Source organism: Ictalurus furcatus, chromosome 11 (assembly GCF_023375685.1).
Source record: "Ictalurus furcatus strain D&B chromosome 11, Billie_1.0, whole genome shotgun sequence".
NCBI classification, from domain to species: Eukaryota; Metazoa; Chordata; class Actinopteri; order Siluriformes; family Ictaluridae; genus Ictalurus; species Ictalurus furcatus.
This window is the reverse complement of record NC_071265.1, coordinates 18,167,872-18,191,093: the sequence shown is the minus strand read 5'-3', so window position 1 is coordinate 18,191,093 and position 23,222 is coordinate 18,167,872. Positions and strand designations below refer to the sequence as shown.

The window sequence follows — 23,222 nt, the reverse complement described above, 5'->3', positions numbered from 1 at the left end:
AACGGAGTGTGTGAACCAGGCATCAGAGTTGAAGCAGTGACTTTACATAATACAAATCACACTGGCATCTCCAGGCCAGTATTTATAAAGTTTATCAAATTTGCTACACAAGACATACAGATGGGTGACAAATTAAAGGAAAAACTGGTGACTCTGTTATGCAGTTTGGGGGGGCATTTTGTTGCCATGGTTTGCGTCCACTTTTTTCATTTTAGAGTGAAGGGACATTTTAAATCAATTCAGAACTATTTTTGAATGATCACATTCATCTATGCCAAGGCACACTGGAGCTGTTGCATTGGAAAAATTCAAATGGGTTCAGATCTAATGACTATGAGACTGACATGCCATATGACTCATCAAATTGTTCCTTGCACTCTGTAGATGGGGTATTGTTACCGCCTGGAAGAGCCCTCTACTATCAGGATAGAAGCATCAGCTCAGAATAATTTAATACTAAATTGCAGTGACCCATCTACTTGTAAGGGGACAAGTAGACCCAAACCATGTCATGGACCCAACCCCCCCCATTACAGAGCCAGATGTCTGAATGTCCATTAATTCTAATAAAACAGTTTACCATAAGACAACTTTAGATAAAATAAGTGAAACAGAAAAAAATGTGAAAATATACCAGACAAAAAGGGTTTTAAAATAAGACTTGCCTGACAAATTTTGTCTGACAAAATACAAACATGCTAGAAAAAATGTATATGCTAGAAAAAATGTATAATGTATTATAACCATAAAACATGATTACTAAATTATTTCAAATGTCTTCAAAGAAAGAATTTAAATACCTTCTCAAACAAAGAGGGCAATTTTTCTAACTTTTTTTCACTAATCACTAATCATGTGGCTCTTAAAAGTGGTAGGGTGTGTGGGTAACCCAGTTGGACATCTGGTCTTTGGTACGCTTGGCAGAGCTGTGAGATGTGAAGATGGATTTGTAAGCCTCAGACTTCTCCTCCATGTCCTGAATGGACCTTTTACTCCCTGCTGCAGCAGTGGGCTTCACTGGCTTAGAAGCGCCAGATGGTCCTGGAGCTATATATGAGTGGAAGGGAGGAAAAAACAAGTGTAAATAAAATAAATAGTTTGTGGTAAATGGTGTACTCTCTTGGGTATGACCAAGTATGACTTACCAGCTAGTGTATATATTTTACTATTTAGGGTACCGTTATTGGTGTCAGTAAGAAAGGTCTACATGTTTGTTCATTTCCCCCTAGAAATGGCTAAAGAACTGGGATAATACAAGTGGGACTTCTTGTTAAATCACAGCAGCCACCATTAAAGTTGACTGTGAGGTAGAAGTGCACCTTCTCACCTACTGTATGTACAGCATATTTATATTTGTTGGGGTTTGCTTCTTGTTCATTTACCTCCACTTTTTTCTCATTTCTAAACAGTGGTGGTATGTAGGCTTTAGAACTGCCAGTGTGCCATCCAGAAAGCTGATTTCATTTCAACTTTAACTTCCCTTTAGCCTCTCCACTTCCTGAGAGCTGGAGCACCACAGAAAATTCAGCAGCAGCAGCTGCTGTCCTTTGCCTATGCTTTCTCTCACATAAGAACCTGGCAAGGGCAGTGGCATAGGCTTGTTTCGGTCACAGAAATTCACTTCTCTTACACCAGAGGTGGGCAAAGTTTTGGACACATTCTAAGGTTCATATTAAATATGAAAATGTATTTGTACTGAATTATAGAAACCACAGGTAAACCACAGATTGCATTGTATTTTACTGATTTAAAAAGTTCAGACTAAAGGGAAAATGGAAGACTGGATACAACAACCGATAGCTGACCAGTGTCTTAATGTAAAGGAATTTTTTTTTTAAAATACTTTTAAATATATTTTATGTATATATTGGATTTTAATGATTTAAAGACAGTGGTATAAACAACAGAAATAATAACAGCAACAACAATACTGTAAATAATAAATAGCACAAATGACAACATTGCAAGATTTATTTAAGTACAAAAACAAAGTCAGCTATTTCATTAGGAACAACCATTGGAACTAAATAACAACATAGGCACATTTCATTATATACATGGTATTAGACTTGAAAATGATTGAGAATTTAATTACGTCTTTAATGGTTCACAAAGCTAAGATTTCCCAGTCACCAACTAACATTCGTCCGGCAAATACTCAAGGTGTGCTCCTACAGCAACTGTTCACAGTGTGAATGGTTGAGCGATGCAATTTTCTCAGTCTGTAAGCAATCACAGAGGCTCCGGTATTTTCAGGCATGTTTGAAAAGGCAGTGAATTGTGTAGTGTGAGCTGCTCTGTGACTAGCTGCAAGCACAGCACTGAGAAACAGCCAATAGGAGCCTGAAATGAATTAAAATTCATCTGCTCTCATATGCCACAGATCCCAGAACATCCATCTATTTTCTGTACCGCTTATGCAACACAGGATCACGGGGAGCCTAGAGTCTATCCCAGGGAACTCTGGGCACAAGGCAGGGGACACTCTAGATGGGGTGCCAACCCATCTCAGGGCACAATCATACACACACACACACACCCATTCACACCCTACAAACAATTTGGAAATGTCAATCAGCCTACAACGCATGTCTTTGGATTAGGGGGGAGGAAACCCCATGATATTATCAATCATTTTAATCAAAGTAATAAGTACCTAACTAAAAATAACATTTACACTCAACACAACTTATCGTTTCGTGTAAAAAAAAAATTTTTTTAAAAATGCTGTGGTCCATGATTTCCAACTAGCTCTGACAACTGCAGTAAGTTACCAATCTGAATGAAGAAGTGAACTCTTATGATTGCTCGTTCTGTCTGTGGAGTTTGGGGAGGTATACAGGTCAACTGAATATGTAAAAATTACAACACTATTCCCAAAAATTACAGTGGGGGAAATAATTATTTAATGTGTCAAAAAAAAAATTCTGTAAACATATTTCAAATGAGGCTATTTACATTAAATTTTCACCACACATCAGTATTAACTCAAGAAATTCACACACAAAGAAATCCAAACATTAAAGTCCACAAATAAAGCTGTGTGTAAAAAAGCAGAATGACACAGGAAAAAAAGTATTTAACACACTAACTGAAATTTATTTAATACTTAATGGAGAAGCCTTTGTTTGTAATGACAGCTTCAAGAAGCTTCCCGTATGAAGAAATTAATCTGTCACAGTATTCAGGTGTGATTTTGGCCCATTCCTCTAAACATATCGTCTTTAAATCTTGCTCAATTTTATTCAAGTCAGGTGACTGACTGGGCCATTCTAACACCTTGATTTTTTTTTCTCTGAAACCAATTGAGACTTTCCTTTGCTGTATGTTTTGAATCGTTGTCCTGCTGGAAGCTCCACCCACATCACATCATCATCCTGGTGGATGGCAGCAGATTCTTCTCAAGAATCTCCCGGTAAAGGGCTCCATTCATTGTTCCTTCAATTATATGAAGTCTACCAGTACCATGCAATGAAAAACAGCCCAAGACCATGATGCTTCCACCTCCAAACTTCACTGCTGGTATAGTGTGTTAGAGTGATGTACAGTGCCATTTCTTCTCCAAACATGGCGTGTTGTGTGACAGCCAAAAAGATCAGTTTCGCAATAGTAAAAATTAAACAAGCTTCGACATGCCTTTTCTTTAGTAATGGAGTCTTGTGGTGTGAACACAGCCTATTGTTTTCTCTGTGACGATGATACCTATTGACTCCAAGTGTTTTTGGAGCACTTTCCAAGTGGTCCTTGGCTCTGGGTCTACTCTTCTGACTATTCTTCTGACTCCCTGGTCAGAAAACTTGCGAGGAGCTCCTGTGCGTGGCCAGTTGATGGTGGAGTGATGTTGCTTCTACTTGTGGATAATGGCCCCAATGGTGCTTACTGGAGGATTCAGAAGTTTTGAAATACACCTGTATCCGATTCAATCAATATGTTTTACAACAATAAGGTTGCTTTTACCCATCATGAGATACACCACCATGGGTAAAACACATTTCTTGTGTGACACCTTGGTAACAAAAAGTCTTTTTATAGACCATCAATTTACTAACCCAGCTGATATTAACTTGCACCGATAGGAGGTATAATTACTTACGGATTTCAGCTGGTTCCTTGCCTTACCTTGGAGAACTGCTTTTTCTTAGCGTATTCAATACTTTTTTCCTGTGTCATTCCACTTTATTTCACATAACTTTATTTATGGACATTGATGCTGTGAATTCTTTATATTTCCGGATTTCTTGAGTTAATACAGATGTCTGGTGAAAATTTCATGTGAATAGTCTCATTGGAAATATATTTACTGGAAAAAAATGTTGACGTGTTCAATACTTATTTCCCTCATTGTAATTTGTGGAGATGTAGCTTGTTGGCTTGTTTTCCTTTCACTTACATGGCGGCTTGTGACAGTAGATCAAGGTAGCATCTGCTTGCCAAAAATGGAGCCTCCAGCTGTCAAGAACATACTCATCTCCCATGAGAACAAACCTACAGAGCCCTTCACTGCCTAATGCTCACAGTAAAGAGAGCTTTTTGCTATCAGCTATAATTAGACTAAATAGTACCATGCCTCCAACAGACAAGTTAATGGTGCCCTAGATGAACTTTCTGATGTGTGGTACTGACAACCTGCATCCATTTTTCTTCAGTGCTATCTATGGGTTAAGCTTCATGGTCCAACAGATGTTTTAGATGTGAGAGAAGAATTATTGTGAAGTCTATACCTGAGTCAGTGCTGCTGCTGCTCTCTCCATTTGCTGATGCTGATTTAGACTCAGATACTACAAATACACGTGAGAAAAAAAACAGTTAAAAATAACGCACAAATCAAACATTTTACAGGATGTAAGAAACAAACAAACCTAGCCTGCACAAATTGTAATGCCTTTAATCTTTAGTGCCTTCAAGGCCTTCAGACAAGGCCCAAGTCTGGCATTGCCACTGCATAACCTATTGTGACAACACCGAGACACGTGCCCAAAAAAAGAGTTCATTTTCAATTAATTAATGCAATAAATAAATCATTAATATGTTTATTTATGTGTTAAACACATTTAGAATTATATGTGTATGATGGTAATTGTCTAATCACATTGGTCATCAGCATTATCCACCTTATTTTCACTAGTCTTACCACCTGAGGTGGAATGCAAACAATTGCACATCAGTGATTAAATAAGTACTGAATGATTAAATTAATTCTGTTGGCTACATTTTCCTTATTTTTTAGTCATTCAGACCATGTATTCTGTACACAGTGTGTGAGCTTGTTTCACTGTTTTGACAAAGTGATGGAGCAAGTGTATTGCAGACATAGCAGGTATCTGATCGCAAATTAAATTGATGAGGCTTATGTCCGTTTGCTATGAGACGTAACTGTGTAGAAATGATCAAATCATGACTTTCACTATGTGAGGAACTCGCTCAGTAGATAGCAAGGTTTTAGAACTTTTAAGACAGACTGCATGTCATATTAGCTCTTAATCCAATGTGATTTCTTCAGAAAGCCTGGGAATGATCATAAAGTAACTAAAAAAATGTTACTGTAATTTTGGTGAAATTTTTGTTTACTTATGGTGGTGGTGTAAAAATTTGATATAGCTTCAAGCGGTGATTAATGGGCCCAAGCACCAAGGGTACAGCAGTGCTTGTTTCATAAGCGAATGTTGGCATGTAGATGTTATGTCATGTCACTGAACATACATCAACTTTAAGTCACATCATATGGCATACAGTGGAATTACACAACATTTCTAGCAGGTATTTCTGTATGAACCTGATAAATGATACTGTTAGAATCAATAATCTAATAATTGAATTACTGTAACTATTTTATTCTACTTGAGCAACAGGTTTCATTGCATGATGTGCAGTGTAATTATGCAAACACTTTGTGTTTGAGTGTTACGTGTTAATTGCCTTGTCAAGTCAACACATTTTTAAGAATTTCCAGAATGCAAGTGCTGTATTTGGAAGACAGCCAGATTTGCTTGTGGATTTGTGACCCATGCAGAAAAAAAAGACATAATTAAACATGGTTCATGAAAGTTAACATTGAGTTACAATGATTTTAAAAAAAGACTTCTGATTGATTAATGAGCATCAGTAGTCTGTGGTCAGTCAATGTTAATATGAATTCATATGAATTAATAACATTCAATAAGTTAAGAAATTTTACTGTAATCTTCAGAATTTAGTTCATGTGTTAATGTTAATTTGAGTAATTTGAGTGTTTTCTGTTTACGAGGCCAGTTACTATGAAACAACTTTTTGAAATGGACAGAATAAAGTTTTTATTTGCATTTCTTTCAGAATTCTTTTAAATTAATAATTATTAATTTAAAAGAATGTATAAAAGGCAGAGCTATCGTTATCGGCCGATATCACTCTGAATAATCGGTTATCGTATCGGCTGAGAAATTTAGTATCGGCGCATCTCTAATAGTTACTATTCGTGCACTGTCTTCATTCACTTATTATTTTAAGGTGTAAATTAAAACGCAGCAATATGTGGTGACCACAGTGTGATTTATACAAAAGTTTTATCTTTGTGGAAATATATGTACTGTAGGCCTACATTTGCAAAATACACAGGTCCCCAATGCCACAAGCTACTCATCATATGACAGTCAGCTCTATTTGAAAAACACTACATGAATGTTTTTTTGTAATTCCTTTTCATTCATAATGAATAGAAAAATATTTATACACTTTACCTTTTGATTCTGGTGATTTGAAAATGGTCTCAAGAGTCTTGTTTTTCTTTGACTTCTGGGGGGAAAATGTTGAATATTAGAATTGTTTTGATTTAGAAAAACAAACAAACATGGTACATACATTCTACACTGGCATAACCACATTTGTGGTTTGGGTAAAGGATGTAGCTAAAGATGTGGCAGTGTACAGCAGATTAAAATTTAACAAAACTGTTAAATAGGTAGAGCGCTACCTTTGCTGTTTTAGCTTTGGCCCTTCTCTCCTCCATTGCCTTCTGCAGCTTCTCTTGCTCTTCTTTGCTCCCATTCAGCACCACAATATCATCTTCGAGAAAGGGGTCTCCACACTATGAAACAGACAGTTCAGAATCAATGCGGCAGATGAGCACCCTTAGATATGAAATCTTAGTTTTTAATATTAGAAGAATGTGGTGTCTGTGCTGCATGGTCTTGTAAATTATAGACAAATAGACATACAGTTCAACAACAACAACATTTTATTTGTAATGCACCTCTTTCAGGCAGTGTGTTTCAAAGTCTTGCATAATCAAGCAACATTTGACCTGAAGCAAAGGGCACCTAAAATAGCTTGACCCCATTTTTACCTCTTTCTTATTAAAGGGTCATGAAACCTCCCTCTTTCAGCTCAAGTCTACCTCGCAATGTTTTTGAAAAATGCAGCTTAAATGGGCATGGATGGCTGTGCGAAGAAAGGAGGGGGAGTGGGCATGGCAGAGAAAGGCAGGAAAGGAAGAGCGGGGCGTTCCTTCGGAACACTCAAAAAAAAGATGGATAGTGACAAAGTTTGCAGATGAGGCAGAGGACTTCTCTCCTCCTCAATCCCCAGGGCTAAATGGAGACAACACAGATAGCATTGCATGTCCTCTGCCCCATCTATTTGAACCATTAGCCAGCCCATGACTACGGAGGAAAACATATATATATATATATATATATATATATATATATATATATATATATATATATATATATATATATATGTATATGTGTGTGTGTGTGTGTGTGTAAGTGTATTAGGGCTGCAACTAACAATTATTTCCATAATTGATTAGTTGGCTGATTATTTTTTTCGATTAATCGGTTAATTGGATGGGGCGGCGTGGCTTTCAGTACCATTTTTTTGTTTATTTAAAATAAAATCTACAAACTGCGTGTTACAAATATAAACTTAAGACTAAAACTTTACACAACTGTTTGTACAAAACAGAAAAGACCCAATACACACAGACACACACCAGAATATATATTATTAATTTAGGACTGTAGTTTAATTTTAAAACTCCCTTTCACTGCACCTTGTAGTTTCTGTAGTTTACTCGCTGCCTTTAGACATTATTTTACTTGTGTTTACTTTTGATCATGTTTTAATTAGACATTACAGATCTTACTCGCACTCCTATTGCGCATCTACACCGCGCGTGAGGAGCAACGCCTTGTTACTAATAGATCACTTCCGTTATAATAAACGACAGAATTTACACTGCAAGCGTGCAAATACAGCATATAATGACAATAAACTGGAATTAAACTAAACCTTTTAAGCAACTCGCACCAGTTTCCCCTGCCCCTTACACACAGTGGAGCATTTTGGATATAAACATAACTTTGTGCTCATGCAGCACTGTTTGAGCTCCGCGGTGTTTAATATAAAATGCCTCCTGCCTTAGAGGACTTTCTTCCTCAGTCACTTGACGATTTCGCCTCCGTCTGATGGGGACTGAGGTCATGTTGGGATTAAAAGGCAACACTGACAAACAGTAAACTGAAGAAAGTTAGCTAATGCTAGCGTGCGTATGATGTCATGCACCATTGATTGGGAAGCGGCTTATACTTCCGGTTAGTAAAAAAAAAAGCCCTCTAGTGATTTATATTTAGATTATATTACCATTCTAAAATTCATACATTAGACGGTAGAGTACATAGTGCATAGTGTAAACGTACAGTACTTCATTTGGGACAAAACTTTAGTATTTACTCTCTGAAGCGTGTTTTCGGAACAGAAGTAACGTAATCAGTAAATCTCCCCCGTGCTGCACGCAGACCAACTAATCGATAATGAGATTCATTGACAATGCTTTTCAAAATCGATTATTATCGATTTTAACGATTAGTTGTTGCAGCTCTAGTGTCTATATATTTTATATATACACATATATACACACACAAATACACACACACACACACACATACATACATACACCCTCTTGGAGTATTGAGTTAATTTCATATTTAAACATCACTGGACTTGATCAGGGGCTTTGAATCAAGAAAAATATGCATGGAAGATGGAATGAGGGGAGCAAAATAAATAAATAAATAATAATAAAAAAATATTTTATAAAAAGACAAATGAACAGGGAAAAAAACAGAAAGGCAGTTGGAAAAGGTGTTTAAAAAAGCTGATAGAAAAACAGGAAAGAAGAAAGCAAGAGAAGGTGAGTGAGTCTTAGGGGAAGAACCATACGTGAAGAGAAGGGAGGAAAATTAGAGGAAGCGAGAGAAAGAGGCATCAGCAGTTGCTAGGTATGCTGTCTCTTTACCTCCCTCTCTCACTGTCTCCTCCTCCTCCCTCTAGATGAGCAGTCAATTCTCCAGTCTTAAGAGTGAAGAAAGGACAGTACAGTAAACTGATCATACAGTGGCAGAAACAAGAGCTTTAATCACAATGCACACAGCATCAGCTGCTCTTACTGCACACATCACCTAACTCATTGGCACTACAGCAAGCACGACTCTCCTCAACTCTGAGGTCACAGATTTACCGAGATCACAGACTTACCGAGATGTCAACATTCTTTAATGTTTAAACTTATTTCAATATTTGACTGGAATCTACAACACCTAAAAGGTAAGAGTAGCCTTTGGTGATGTATTAGTGTGAGAGTGTGCGTGTGTGAGAGAGAGTGAGAGAGTGCACGAGCGATATCTATGAAAAGCCCACTAGATTGCATTTGTGTAAGTGTTTGGTGGAAAACTATCACAGTTCATGAACACGTAAAATATTTTACAAGTTATTTCTCTATTCCACTTATCAAGACTACAAAAAAAGACAAGTAAAAACATCTTGAATATTGTCGATTTCATCTAGTAGTTCCTATTATAAAATTACAGTAAGCCAATTGAAGAGTATTTCTAGACATTTTTACTCATTTCAAGCTTCAAGCATAATTTTGCTCATTTTAAGCATTTTTCTAGAAAGAAGCAAACTTATCTGAAAATAAAATAAAATTTAAAGTGTAAAATGAGTAAGAATGACTAGAAATAGGTTTAATAAACAGTTTGCTTACTGTATCTTACAATAAATACTAGATAGATCTGACTATATTCAAGATATTTTCACTTGTTAAGCTGCCCCCCCAGTGTGCATAAAATTACTCATTTCCACTAAGGTACATTTAAACTGAAGCACTAAGGCACTCATAAACTGAAAGGATAAACTGACGCATTCTGTGAGTAATGTAATGGCTGTAGTCCTTTCTCTTACCTCTATTGAAGCAAACATAAGTTTAATTGTGTTCAGAAAATATGTGAAATCAAGCTATGTGAAGCAGAAGTGTGCGCATTCAATGTGCATGCCCATATTTTACTCTGCCAGCAATATGCAAATTAACAACAAAAAGTTATCCGTCTCCAACACTGAGCACCTACTTTCAAAAATAATTCTGTTATTTGCCTGAAGATGTGTCACATTCTTTGAAAGGCAGACAAATGAATGGTAAACGGGAATGCAGGAATCTGAAAACTATTAATAGGAAAACCTTGGGCAAAAGTGTCATCTGGCTACTCAGTCAAGATCTGATGATGACAATAATTATAATAATGAAGATAATAATGATAATGGTAATGCTACTGTTGATGATCTAAATAATAACACACACACACACCAAAAAAAAAAAATGCACTTTGAACCATTAAGTGATGGGTTGGGTGAAAACACGGAGTACACATTGAAATCATTCCTTTCTCAAAACAAAGGAACAGCCAAGTGCTTGTGGTTAAATGTTACGTGTTAAATTCCCCAACACATCTAGTACATACGCAATCACATTTGGATTAAAAAATAAACTACAGGCTAATGCATATGGAGCTAAATTTGTGCCAAAACTACATAAATAAATATAAAATTTAAATAAACACAATCTGCTTTGCAAAGGAAAACTCAACTGTCAAACAAACAAAGCAATTTTCTCATAAATGTGTTGGCTTGATTTTCTCACAAATGTAGCTAAGCAACTTCCTCATCCAAACCAACAGATAGCGGTATTGGTCAATTTACACTAGTCACCCGGGAGAAACATTACAGCATGCATTCCATTACACCACAATAGAGTTCAGTAAATAGTGTTTTTTTTTTTTTAATCCTGAAAAAAGGTCTCAAAATTATGCATGAATCCTAAAAACATAATATCACATATCTATTTTTTTAAACTGATTTTTATCCAGTAATAACACAAAAGACAAAAGAAAATCATATAACAAGTGGGTGCATCATTAGAGAAAAATAAACTACAGCTGATCCAAAATTAGTAATAGTAAAGTCAAGATATTTCCCATACCTTTAGTACAGAGGTTCTCAACATGGGGGGTGGGGAGAGATCGGTAGGGGGCGCAAATTGTTTTCAAGAAGAAAAAAAACATACAGGGCACCATTTACGTCATCATTGTATTTTGTTGCTTTTCAAACAGAATGTGCATAAATGAAAAACCCCATTTTCCCTCTCCCTCTGCATTTTCTTTTTGCTGGGAAGAGGCAGAGCTTAACCTGCCTTTTATCTAGCTGTCAGTACAGACCAGTGTTGCCAACTTAGCCACTTTTCAGACCCCTTTAGTGAATTTTTGGACAAACCTTATCAACTTTCCAAATGTCGCCAGTACTGTCCTGCAAGCATGAGGTCTTGCTTTCCCACTGCACTCACACCTCTCTCTGCATCTGCTCTGTTCAGTACGTGGCTGAGAGCTGGAGCAGCACATTCCATTGATTGTACGATAGCAGACATAGACATGAATGTAAAAAGAAGCAAGCTCAGGTTTCCCACTGATTGAATTAACAATGTCATGGCTAATGAGATGAGCCCTTCGTCCCAATTTGCATAATTCGTATGTGAATGTTTTTAGAATGCAAGACGAATGGAATGCAACATGTTTTACATGTAAAATAGTACACATTATTATAACCTAGTTCTCTTGTTCAAAGTAGTTACAGTGTTCAGAAACATTTTTGATAATTCATGTTCCATACCTGTCCATTATATAGTTTCATAAAAGTCATAAAAAGTTATTTTAAAAAATCATAAACGTTATGGAAAGTAATAAAGTCCATGACCACTCAGCAGCTAACACAGGTGCAGTGTGCTCCGAATTTTAGGGCACCAGTGGGACCTGCTCATCATTGATACATGCCAGTGCAGCCACGCTTTTGTCATATGCCCTCTAACTGTCCCCAGGCCCAGCAGCGATTTCTTGGGTCCGAGGATGTACAGGCGTGTCATCCCCATGGTCACCCTAACCCCTGCCTTGCACAAGGGGGCCCATGTCAGCGTCCCCCCACAACTTCAAAAAGCCGAAGCCTCAAGGCCTGAGGTGCATGGGCAATGTATATATTCTGTAGTTCCGAGGCCGGCCCCCAACGTTTCCAGGATGCATCCCGACTGCTGACCATCCAGCAGCTCACTCGCAAGAAATTTGTTCCTTGTTAGAGAATAGGGCAATAGAGGTGGATCACCCCCGAGTTCAGAGGGACGGGATCTACTCTACATATTTTCTGGTTCCAAGGCGTTCGTCTAATTTTGGATTTGAGGAGACTCAAGTTCTTAAAGAAGCTCCCGTTCTACATGTTGCGTATGACCGATATTCTTCAGTCAGTGATGGAGGGAGATTGGTTCACGAGTGTCAACCTGATGGATGCATACTTTCATGTTCCTGTTGCTGTTCATCACAGGAAGTTCCCACACATTAGCTTCAGAAACCAGACTTACCAGTTCAGGGTCCTACCCTTTGGTCTTTCTCTAGCCACTCGAGTGTCTACGAGATGTATGAAGCCTGCCTGGTCACCCCTGTGGTGCCAGGGGTTGCGGATTCTACCATACCTAGACGATCGGTTGTTTTGTGCTCAGACAAGGGACCAGGCTATGCACGATACCCAGCAGCTACTAGGCCATGATGCCAAGTTGGGTCTCTTGATGAACAGGGCAAAGAGCTCAGTGTCTTCCACATAATCCATCACATTCATTGAGGTGAGGATTGCTTCACCCACAATGCGAGCCTCTCTGTCTCGGACAACAGACATCTTAAACATTCGTGCCCAGTTTTGTCTGGGGGTGTCTCTCCAGTATAGGATGTTATTGAGGCTGATCAGAATGCTGATGTTGGCCACCTCTGTAATTCCTCTGGAACTGCTTCACTTGCGGCCCCTGCAGGTGTGGGGCAACAACCTTCTGCTGGACCCAGACCGTCATCGGTGGATCATAGTGACTCACAGTTGTGTGCATGCCCTCCAACGGTGGACTTCACCGGCTTTTTTGATAGCTTGCCTTCCGTTGGGGTATGTTCCCTCTCGTTGGGAAGTGGTAACAACCAATGCACCCCTCAATGGTTGGGGAGCACTTTGGAACCACAGATGTGTCTGTGGCGAATGGTCAAGGGAGCGGTCTATGGATCACATCAACCTGCTGGAGATGCGTGCAGTTTTTCTTGCCCTGAGATACTTTCTCCCGGTGCTGACAGGCCATCATGTGCTTGTGTGCTCGGACAACACTTTGACGGTTTTCAAATCTGAATCACCAAAGGTGCACGAGAGAGAGAGCTTGCTACGGCTCACTCACAATATCCTCACCTGGTCACTCCCACAGTTTGCATAACTGAAGGCTGATTATCTGCCAGGGCTAGCCAATCAGGCTGCAGATGCTCTGTCCAGAAATTGGCTTCATCCGATTGAGTGGAGACTCCACCCGGATGTAGGTCAGGACATATGGCTGGAGTTCGGTGTGGCGGAAGCAGATCTATTTGCTTCGGAGAACACAACTCACTGCCCTTTGTGGTTTGCCCAGATGGAAACTTCCAGTCCGCTGGGGTAGGATGTGCTGTCACACGATTGGCCGGATTGTCTCCTGTATGCCTTTCCTCCAATTCCTCTGCTGTGGGGTACACTTCACAGAATTGCTCAAGGCAGACACAGGGTGCTTCTGATTGCACCACGGTGGCTGTCCAGACCATGGTTTCCCTTGTTCCTAACCTTGCTGAGGGACAGACCGAGGCAGCTTACCCTTTGGAGAGATCTATTGTCTCAGTTGGATGGTCGCATTCGGAATCTGAACCCAGCCCACTGACAGTTATGGATCTGGCCTCTGGGGCCGACTCAGTCTTAGCAGATTGTGAGCCTTCAGTCGTTCACGCTGTTCTCAATGTGAGGGGTGCATCCACGCGAACACTTTATGCCTATTGATGGAAGTCTTTTTGTATGTGGTGCAAGAATCACGGGTTTGATCCTGTATGATGTAGGCAGGGCTGCACAATTAATCGGATATTGATTGCGATTACGATTTTGACTGCCCACGATCAAATGAACATGATCGACTGCGATATTGACGTTTAAAGTTCGTCCTCCACTTATAGAAAACTCCGCTGTTTTCTCCACTCAAATCAAGCGCTTCCTACACTTACAGCCAATAGAGCGGCGCAGGGCTGACGTGGAAAAAACTTTGCAGATAAACTCAGGGCTCTACAGTGCGACCATTTCACTCGCATTTGCGACTGAAGTACTTTGTGCGACTGTGAATAAATATTTATTCGCACCGGTGCGAGTTACCTGTTCAGAGTTGTATAATACAATCAGATTAAAAATGCAAAATGCATCTACAACAAGCAACAGTTACTTTCACACTGCTTTTCATCACCTCAGTCAACCGAACAAGTGTGTAAACACTGCAGACGCCATTATGATGGCGAGTAACACTGAACATCATCTGCTTCTCCCAACTCTCTGACATTACGCTTGGTAGGCTATTAGCCTTTTTCCTAATATGGATCATGCTTGTGTTAATCTACTTTTAATTAAGACTCTTTATTGTTCAAGATATTTAAAAATAAATATTTTATGCTCGTTTATACTTGTACCAATTAACCAACAGTATTTATCATTGCTTTTATTTTAACTCAATTAATAGTGAGCAGAGCGCTTACATTTAACTGTTTATGACAGACCTCCTGATTAAAGCTTAAATAAAAAAAGATTGGTATCTGGATCGGTTTCCATCGTAAAAATTCTGATCGGTGCATCCCTAATGAACACCATTAAACTAAAGCGCTTTGCATCTGATGGGTAAATGAACTCACCCAATCACATCCTACATGAGATTATTCAGATATACACAATATACACAGAGCAGTTCGAGAACTGACTCCAGCCCAGAACCATGACAGTGGGAAATGGATAATAGTGTAGATTTAAATATATTTAAGATGAGCAGACTTAAAAGACTGAACATTGAAGTTTATTGTATTTGTTTACAAGGTGGAACAGGTTAACGGTTGTTTTTTTCATACTGTCTGTAAAATTAACTGAAAATATTAAATCTAGTTTATCAGAAGGTAAATTAATGTGTCATGGCTCACACTATGTTCCTAAATTCTGTCATAATTGACATGTTTTCTCATGCCTACTTGTGTGTTATATTGTGGCACATTAACGCTACCATCTCTAAAAAACAAAAAAACACTAAAATTCAACTGTGCTCCTAAATTTTTGTAATCTCCTAAAAGAAATTGTCTTGCGTCTCTCCTCCTGTAAACACTGTTATTGCCTTTTCTGCATACGCCTGAATTGTTTTCATTTAGCTGCATATTGTTATATTTGATGCATATTTTCATTTGGTTGATGGCATTTTTACTTATCCTATATTTTGGGTACAATTTTATTTACATTTTGCTTCTACGAGATGATGCACTTTAAGGATCAGTCTAATTTGATGCAAAGATTTGTACATTAGCAGGAATGTAGCACAACATGGAGGTGAAAGCAGAGGTCTGTTTATTTAAATGTGAAAGCACAATAAAAATATGTTGTCCCTAAAATCAATGAATAATCGTGATAAATAACAGATCTCAATATTGATCAAAATAATAAGGATTATCATTTTGGCCATAATCGTGCAGCCCTAGATGTACGGTCTCTGTGATTTTGAGTTTTCTACAAGGTCTTTTGGATAGTGGTAGCGTAGCCTCCACCTTGAAGTTTTATGTGGCCGCTATCTCTGCACACCATTCGCCTGTGGACAGCTTGTCTTTGGGCTCCCATAACCTGGTTTTCAGTCTCTTAAAGGGTACGAGGCACCTCAATCCAGTTCGTTCAAAACTCCTGGTTTTGGAGTCCCTTTGCCTATCCCCCTTTGAACTATTGGAGGGGGCAGGTCTGAGATGGAAGTCATTGAAGGTGGCTTTTCTTCTGGCTGTAGCATCTACAAAAAGGGTCGGTGGGCTTCATGCTCTGTCTGTGAGTCAGTCATGCATGAGATGGAAACCGGAGGGAGTTGTCCTCTTGCCCAATCCAGCTTTCCTTCCTCAAGTGCTCCTAAACCAGTTCATTAATTAGTCCATCAATCTGTGTTCCTGCCAGCAGACGGGCCTTCCTGTTCTCTGCTCCTGTACCGGAATGGGCCTTCAGCAGTGTTCTCTGCTCCAGTGCCCCATACGGGACTTGAGGTGCTAGAGGCTACGGTGCAGTTAAGACAGTCGGAACAATTGTTTGTCTGTTATGGTGGTGTTAAGAAGGGTGCCCCTCTGTCTAAACAGAGGTTGTCACAGTGGGTAGCTGAGGTTATTGCCTTAGTGTACAAGCAGGCCTTGCAACCCAGCCCATCACTTGCCATTCCACCAGGGCTGATTCATCATCATGGGCTGCCTTAAGAGGTGTAACGTTTGTGCTGCGGCGACAGGTTTCTCTCCCTGAACCTTCTCGAGATTCTATAATGCCAACATTGCTTTATCCCAGGATGTGAGCTCAGCTGTGCTCAGGAGGAATGAAACAGAACGCTAGTTACGAATATAACCATGGTTCTCTGAATTTCGGATGACCGCCAGAGTTCCCGGTCACTCGGAGTGTGTGAGAAGATGCTCCGAGGTGGCGTGCTGAGCTGCAGTGGCTTACATCACCTCTGCCCAGCTCACATCACCACATGACTTCATTAGTATTTATTTTCTTGACCTATCTGGCTGGCAGTGCAATCATCCATTACTGTTGCACCATCTCTGGAGGTGATCCGGAATGCACAGAACCAACAGAGAGCACCTACTTTCAAAAATAATTCTGTAATTTGCCTGAAGATAATGGGAAAGATGCGTCAGATTCTTTGAAAGGCAGGCAAATGAATGGTAAATGGGAATGCAGGAATCTGAAAACTGTTAATAAACCTTGGGCAAGAGTGTCATCTGGCTGCTCAGTCAAGATCTGATGATGATTATTATAATTAAGATAATAATGATAACGGTAACGCTACTGTTGATGATCTAAATAGTAACAATTTTTTTTTTAAATGCACTTTGAACCATGAAGTGATGGGTTGGGTGAAAAAAGGGAGTACACATTCAAATCATTCCTTTCTCAAAACAAAGGAACCACTAAGTGCTTGTGGTTAAACATATGTGTGCTGTGTTAGACTCGACATTTTATAGTAGGCCATAAGTCAAACGTGTCAAAGACAACACTTAATTATGAATGAAAAAATTTACATCGAAACAGCCTCCGGTGCTATTTGGTCCCATTTTTGTTTTGTAGCCCGATGTTTTACAGCACATAGTACATTGGAGTACAAGTCTGTTTTTTGTTTTTGTACATTTTGTGTTTTTATCTGTGTATTTTTTTATTTTCTTGGTATTTTCTTATCGTGTAAAGTTAAAAATAAAGTTTATCATTATTACTACTACTACATGGGCATCAGAGCAACCGGTGTTTATGTTTACCATTAACAGACATTGCTAAAATACAGAAGTCATACAACACCCTCCTGCATGATGTTCTGCACGATGAGAAGCTAAGCGATCTCGACTTGCTGCGGAGACCAGGTCTCCAGTCTTCGACGTCGCCTGATGCCGGGGAGGGGATGTCGCAAGTGGTGTGCGAGGAAGCGTGGCAATAGGGTGGGAGTCCATGCTAGGCTAAAAACAAACCCTAGCCGGCCTGCTCTCCCGTCCATGCTGTTCTCCCTTGTTTGCTCTCTGGACAATAAACTGGACTACATCCAACTCCAGAAGGCAACAGGGCATGAGTTTAGAGACTGCGTTGTCTTTGTCTTCATGGAGACGTGGCTCAGCAATCAAGTTCCGGACGCTGCCATTCAGCTAGACAGGTTCGCTGCGTTATGTGCCGATAGAAATGCAGCTCTGTGCAGTCAGGCTTACGGTAGTGGCTTGTATGTTTACATGAACATGGAATGGTGCAAGAACTCTATGCTAGTTTCTAGTTACTGCTCATTGCTAGTGGAGTTCGTCACTGTTAGATGTAGACCATTTTATTTACCACGGGAATTCCCCACTGTCCTTATACTCGGGAGTACACATTCCCCCCAGTGCTAATGCGGAGAAGGCGCTCTGTGAACTTTATGGGGCTGTTACTGAACTGCAGAACACACACCCCGATGGACTGCATCATCGCTGGAGATTTCAATCAAGTGAAATCTCAAATCAGTGCTCCCTAAATTCCATCAACATGTGGACTTTGCAACGAGAGGGGAGAACACGCTGGATCTTGTTTACACAAACATCCGCGGCGCATACCAGGCAGAGCCCTGCCCCCACCTCAGCTACTCAGACCACATCTCTGTTATGTTAATCCCGGCATACAGTGCATACATGGCATCAGTGACCAGCCTCATCAGCAAGTGCATTGATGATGTCACCGTCCCCAAGACAATCACTACACGCTCCAACCAGAAGCCGTGGATGACTGCGAAGGTGCGTGCACTGCTGAGGACCCGAGACTCCACCTTCAAGGCGGCCCCAAGAACAGCGAGGACCAAAATATCCTGGATCAACAGACAGGCAAAGCGCACACACGCCCAGAAAATCCACAATGACTTCACGGATAGTGGCGACAAGCAATGCATGTGCCAGGGCATTCAGGCCGGCCATCAGAAGCTACAAGACAGAGATGGCTCCCTTCCAAATGCACTGAACAACTTCTACGCTCGGTTTGAGGTGCAGAATGATGTGGCGGTGAGGAAGAACACCCCCCCTCCCATGGCGGATGGGATATATGTATATATATGTATATATATATAAATAAATACATTGTGACAAATATATGGTGACAAGTTTGCATCCCTGATATTTTCAGCGTATAGCAAAAACAAAAGAATTTGCCTTATCGTTACAATACTTTCAGAGGGGACTGTTTTATAGCAATGGTGCAAGAATTTTGTTTTCTAGCAGAAGCAAACCCAGTAATATTTATATAGTAGTTCTAGTTAATTTAGCAATGAGACTGTGTACCTATCAATTAACTTACTAATTTTATCACCCTTCAGGTTGGTCTTATATGGTCTGGTCTGCATGGTGTTGAATTATGCCCAACTACGTGTATGCCAAGTGGAGTTTTCTTCTATGCCTTGCTATCAGCAGCATTATTCTCTCAGTCATTTATATTCAGGGCAAGTTTGGTTATTTTCCAAGGGCACTGCAGCATGTCTTGAGCTGCCGTCCATTCCCCGAAAACTGTAGACATTTGCCACCCACCTCCTCTTACACAAGATGGGAAAGAACAGAATGCCAGAATCTGACCTTTAACAATCCACTCGACTGCTCCCATATACAATCTGAGCTTCACTTTATTATGGAGACCCTGAGCAAAGAAGAGGAAGACTACCCTCTGGCCTTCATCATCACTATCCACAAAGACCTGGAGATGTTTGTGCGTGTTCTCAGAGCCATCTATGCACCACAAAACATCTACTGCATTCACGTAGATGCCAAAGCTCAAGAAGACTACAAAATGAGAGTTGAGAAATTGGCAGAGTGTTTTCCCAATGTCTTTCTAAGCTCAGTTAGCGAGAAAGTAACCTATGCAGGTTTTTCTCGTCTGAAGGCTGACATTAACTGCATGGAGGACCTGGTGAGGTCTCCAGTAAATTGGCAAAAGGTGATCAACCTATGTGGCCAGGATTTCCCTGTCCAGAGCAACCTGGAGCTGGTCCGATATATGCAAGATGCAAACTGGAGAGATTATAATATGGCTCCAGGAATCAAACAGCCAAAATACATACGACACAGGACTGAAATACAACACAAGGAAGTCACAGGTCGCTATGTGGCCTCCCTGGGTAAAGAGCACAAGAAGATTTCCCCTCCACACAACCTGACAATCTACTTTGGAACAGCCTACTACAGTCTACAAAGAGCATTCGTGGAATATGTGCTTACCAGCCCAGTGGCCAAAGACCTGTTGGAATGGTCCAAGGATACCTACAGCCCAGATGAGCATTACTGGGTAACCCTTAACCATGTGGAAGGTAAGCACAAACTACTTATGAAATATGATTCACAGACATTCAAATAATCAGGTGAGGGCCCATCAAAAAACAAACAAATAAATAAATAAAAAAATCACTGCTGGTGAAAGTGTGAAAAGCCAAACATCTAGCATCTTAACCAATGAAAATGGGATGAATGCATGTATAAAATCTCAGTTTAATTGATTTTACAATCAATTAAAATATATAAATATATGAAGTATATTCACACTGTTCCACATTTCCACAGATGCCCCTGGCAGTAATGTAAATGCTGGCTGGGAGGGTAACATTCGGGCCATTAAATGGAGAGACCAAGAAGGAATAGTACATCAAGGCTGTAATGGTATGACAGCTACAAAACTTGGCTGAAACGGTCTAATCCAAAGGAACTCTGTGTAACTATTGTATATGTGTCATTTCTACCAAAAATTTATATCTTCTCAAAAACACTATATTTGTTCCAACAGGAAGTTACATCAGGGATATCTGCATCTACAGCGTTGAGGATTTACCCTGGATAATTGAGAGGAACAGCATGTTTGCTAACAAGCTTGACAGCACTAGCTATCCTGAAGCTCTGGACTGCCTGGAACAGTGGCAAAGGCACAAAGTCCTACAGCAGGCAACGGTGCCCATTCAGTTATCATGGAAACTTGCAACAGAAGTCAATATTAGTAGTGCCACAGTAGAAGGTGGAATAAAAAAACAACAACCAAGAGATAATGTCACAGTAAAGACTGCCAATAAATTCTTACACTAAATTATTATCTATACAGTTCAGCATAAAATATTTAATCTATGGATACAATTCGTAGAAATGTTATTTAGAATTGTTTTATGTTTATTCTATTGTGGCATCATTAAATTGTTATGGAACTTCAAAAGGAGTATTAAGAATTCTGACAACTGAATATTTACTGCTCATGGTTATGCAAGTGTTACTTATAAACTGTGAATTTGCCATATATCACAACAGAAACTATAGAGATAAGCAGAAGCAGAGGTGGAGTTAATATTTTGCCTTTCATAAATGCTTTGCTTTGGATATTGTAAAAAGCATTATTCCTGTTTCTTGACCAGACTTGGCATTGGCCTTTTGTTTACAATGAACATAATTCAAATTACCAGTTAAGCTGATGGTTATGTTCAACTATATATTTTCTACTATATAAGGTCTGAAAACTACAGGTTTTCTGGATCTGAAACATGTTTCTCTTTTGTGTGCATCTCAACCAAAAATAAGCTGTAGTATTTTAAAGTTTCCCCAAAAGTTAAAAAGAGAAAATAGCATTTACAGATTTCCTTCCAATTCCACAATCAGTATATTTACATGGACAACAATATCTGATATTAACCCGATTAAGACGATACTCTGATTAAAAAACTAGCATGTAAACAACGATTATTGATTAACTTAATCCAGCTAAAGTCATACTTGAAGTAAACACAAATCAAATTAAGACGTGGAGTAATCCTATCTTAGTCGCATTATCGATGCGCATTATAGACATGTACACACCTTAATCACGCTATTAACGTCGTGTGGGAGTTTTCACCACATTTTGCGACAGGACACGCACACACACGGCAGTGCTCAAACATTTGACAGCAAACAAGAGAGCACGGCTGGGTCCCAAACTGCGTACTTACCTACTATATAGTATCTGAAAAACATGTAAGTATGTGGTTTCGGATGCAGCCCACGGCTTCAAGCAGTTGTCTATTTGCATGTACAGCATGACGAATAATTAACTGCACTTGAAGCTTTCGTAAAATTTTTAATTAAACACCCAAAACTGTATATGGTACCATAACGAAGACAAACTGTATGGTTGATATGAGAAATTCTGGAGGGAACATCAGACGGCGTGGCATGGGAACGTATTGCTGTCCATGTAAACGTAGTCAGTGACTGATGACGAAATTTGCATCGCGCATACTGTATGCTGTTCCTAGCTTATGCATAAAAAGTGATCATCTTTATCAACCTGGAGCGACCATAAAAAGAAGCCCAGCTTCACATAGAGCCACTGATAGTGGGCAAGTCAGCCAACATTAGGCTGAAGAACACAAAAAGAGATGCTAATAAAATACACACTAGATGTGTCAGCATGTGAAGGAACCGAATACATGTAACGGCGTTATGTAATCAGGATACAGAAAAACTGGTGTAATCAGTCACAGTTCAGTCAAAAAACAAAGCAACCAGATTACAGGTACATTTTGTAAAAAAATTTAAAAAAAAATAAACAATGGGAGTATTATCAGGATTCATTTTTTTCCATTTAAACCCAAAGAAATAAAAAATTTTGACATAACAGACAGCTGCATGCTTATAGTTCTGGCTCTCTCTTGCCGGTCGTGACGCACTTGAGCAACTTCCTGGTGCATGTGCAAATAAATTTAGCACAGCGTTAATTTGGTAGAAATTAACACAAATTGTTCTCTGAAATGCCTTTGTTAGGGTGATCATACGTCCTATTTTATCCCGGACATGTAATTTTTTTTGGACCTTTAAAAAGCGTCTGGCCAGGATGTCTACATTTGAGAAAATGTCTGGGATACAGCTTTAGTCTCATTATGACACGCTTATGGTCTAATACTGCATCATGTGTGTGCATATTTGCATTGCTTTAACCCCTCTCTGTAATCCCACCCTCTTGCACAGCAATTGGTCGATTATAAAAGGCTTGCAGCAACTATTGACCAAATTCCTGCCTCTCAACCATTAGCCTACTCTCAGCAAATGCTCAAAGGTGAAGCACTGTTGTTTACAGCATCAAACAGCTGCCTGACAATAGCAGCTAATGACAGCTGTCCTGAGTTTAAACAATGCCCATATAAGGTCATTTTTCATTTCAACTTATCACACTGCTTCGTATTACATATTCAAATGTGTAAATGATGGCAGAAGCTACAGTCATGGCATCTAATATTTTATTCTACGGACTTTTAAAAGAATGTGAGAATGTATGCATGTATGTATGTA

At 39.5% G+C, this 23,222-nt stretch overlaps 2 protein-coding genes across 2 annotated transcripts in view; one reads left to right on the top strand and one right to left on the bottom strand.

The window, feature by feature from the left end:
- Positions 1-76: 76 nt before the first annotated feature.
- The window catches only part of rtf2 (replication termination factor 2), a 31,166-nt gene continuing 8,020 nt past the window's right edge, over positions 77-23,222 (bottom strand). The window contains exons 6-9 of the mRNA XM_053636037.1: positions 6,947-7,060; positions 6,714-6,768; positions 4,722-4,778; positions 77-1,047 (exon numbers count right to left, since the gene is read on the bottom strand). Coding sequence (XP_053492012.1) covers positions 863-1,047; positions 4,722-4,778; positions 6,714-6,768; positions 6,947-7,060 — 411 coding nt within the window. The 3' untranslated portion in view covers positions 77-862. The remainder of the gene's footprint in view (positions 1,048-4,721; positions 4,779-6,713; positions 6,769-6,946; positions 7,061-23,222) is intronic.
- LOC128614658 (beta-1,3-galactosyl-O-glycosyl-glycoprotein beta-1,6-N-acetylglucosaminyltransferase 7-like) lies at positions 17,814-22,047 on the top strand. The gene is made up of 5 exons (XM_053636185.1): positions 17,814-18,073; positions 18,569-18,938; positions 19,372-20,230; positions 20,481-20,576; positions 20,701-22,047. Exons 1-5 carry the CDS (start codon positions 17,814-17,816, stop codon positions 20,991-20,993), a joined length of 1,878 nt encoding a protein of 625 aa, XP_053492160.1. The 3' UTR covers positions 20,994-22,047.

Excerpts from the sequence above, each read along its gene's own strand:
- LOC128614658 (XM_053636185.1), top strand. The coding sequence starts at position 17,814 with ATGCCGGGGAGGGGATGTCGCAAGTGGTGTGCGAGGAAGCGTGGCAAT. Across the intron at positions 20,231-20,480 it reads AACCCTTAACCATGTGGAAG|ATGCCCCTGGCAGTAATGTA; the intron begins GTAAGCACAAAC and ends ACATTTCCACAG. Across the intron at positions 20,577-20,700 it reads AGTACATCAAGGCTGTAATG|GAAGTTACATCAGGGATATC; the intron begins GTATGACAGCTA and ends TTGTTCCAACAG.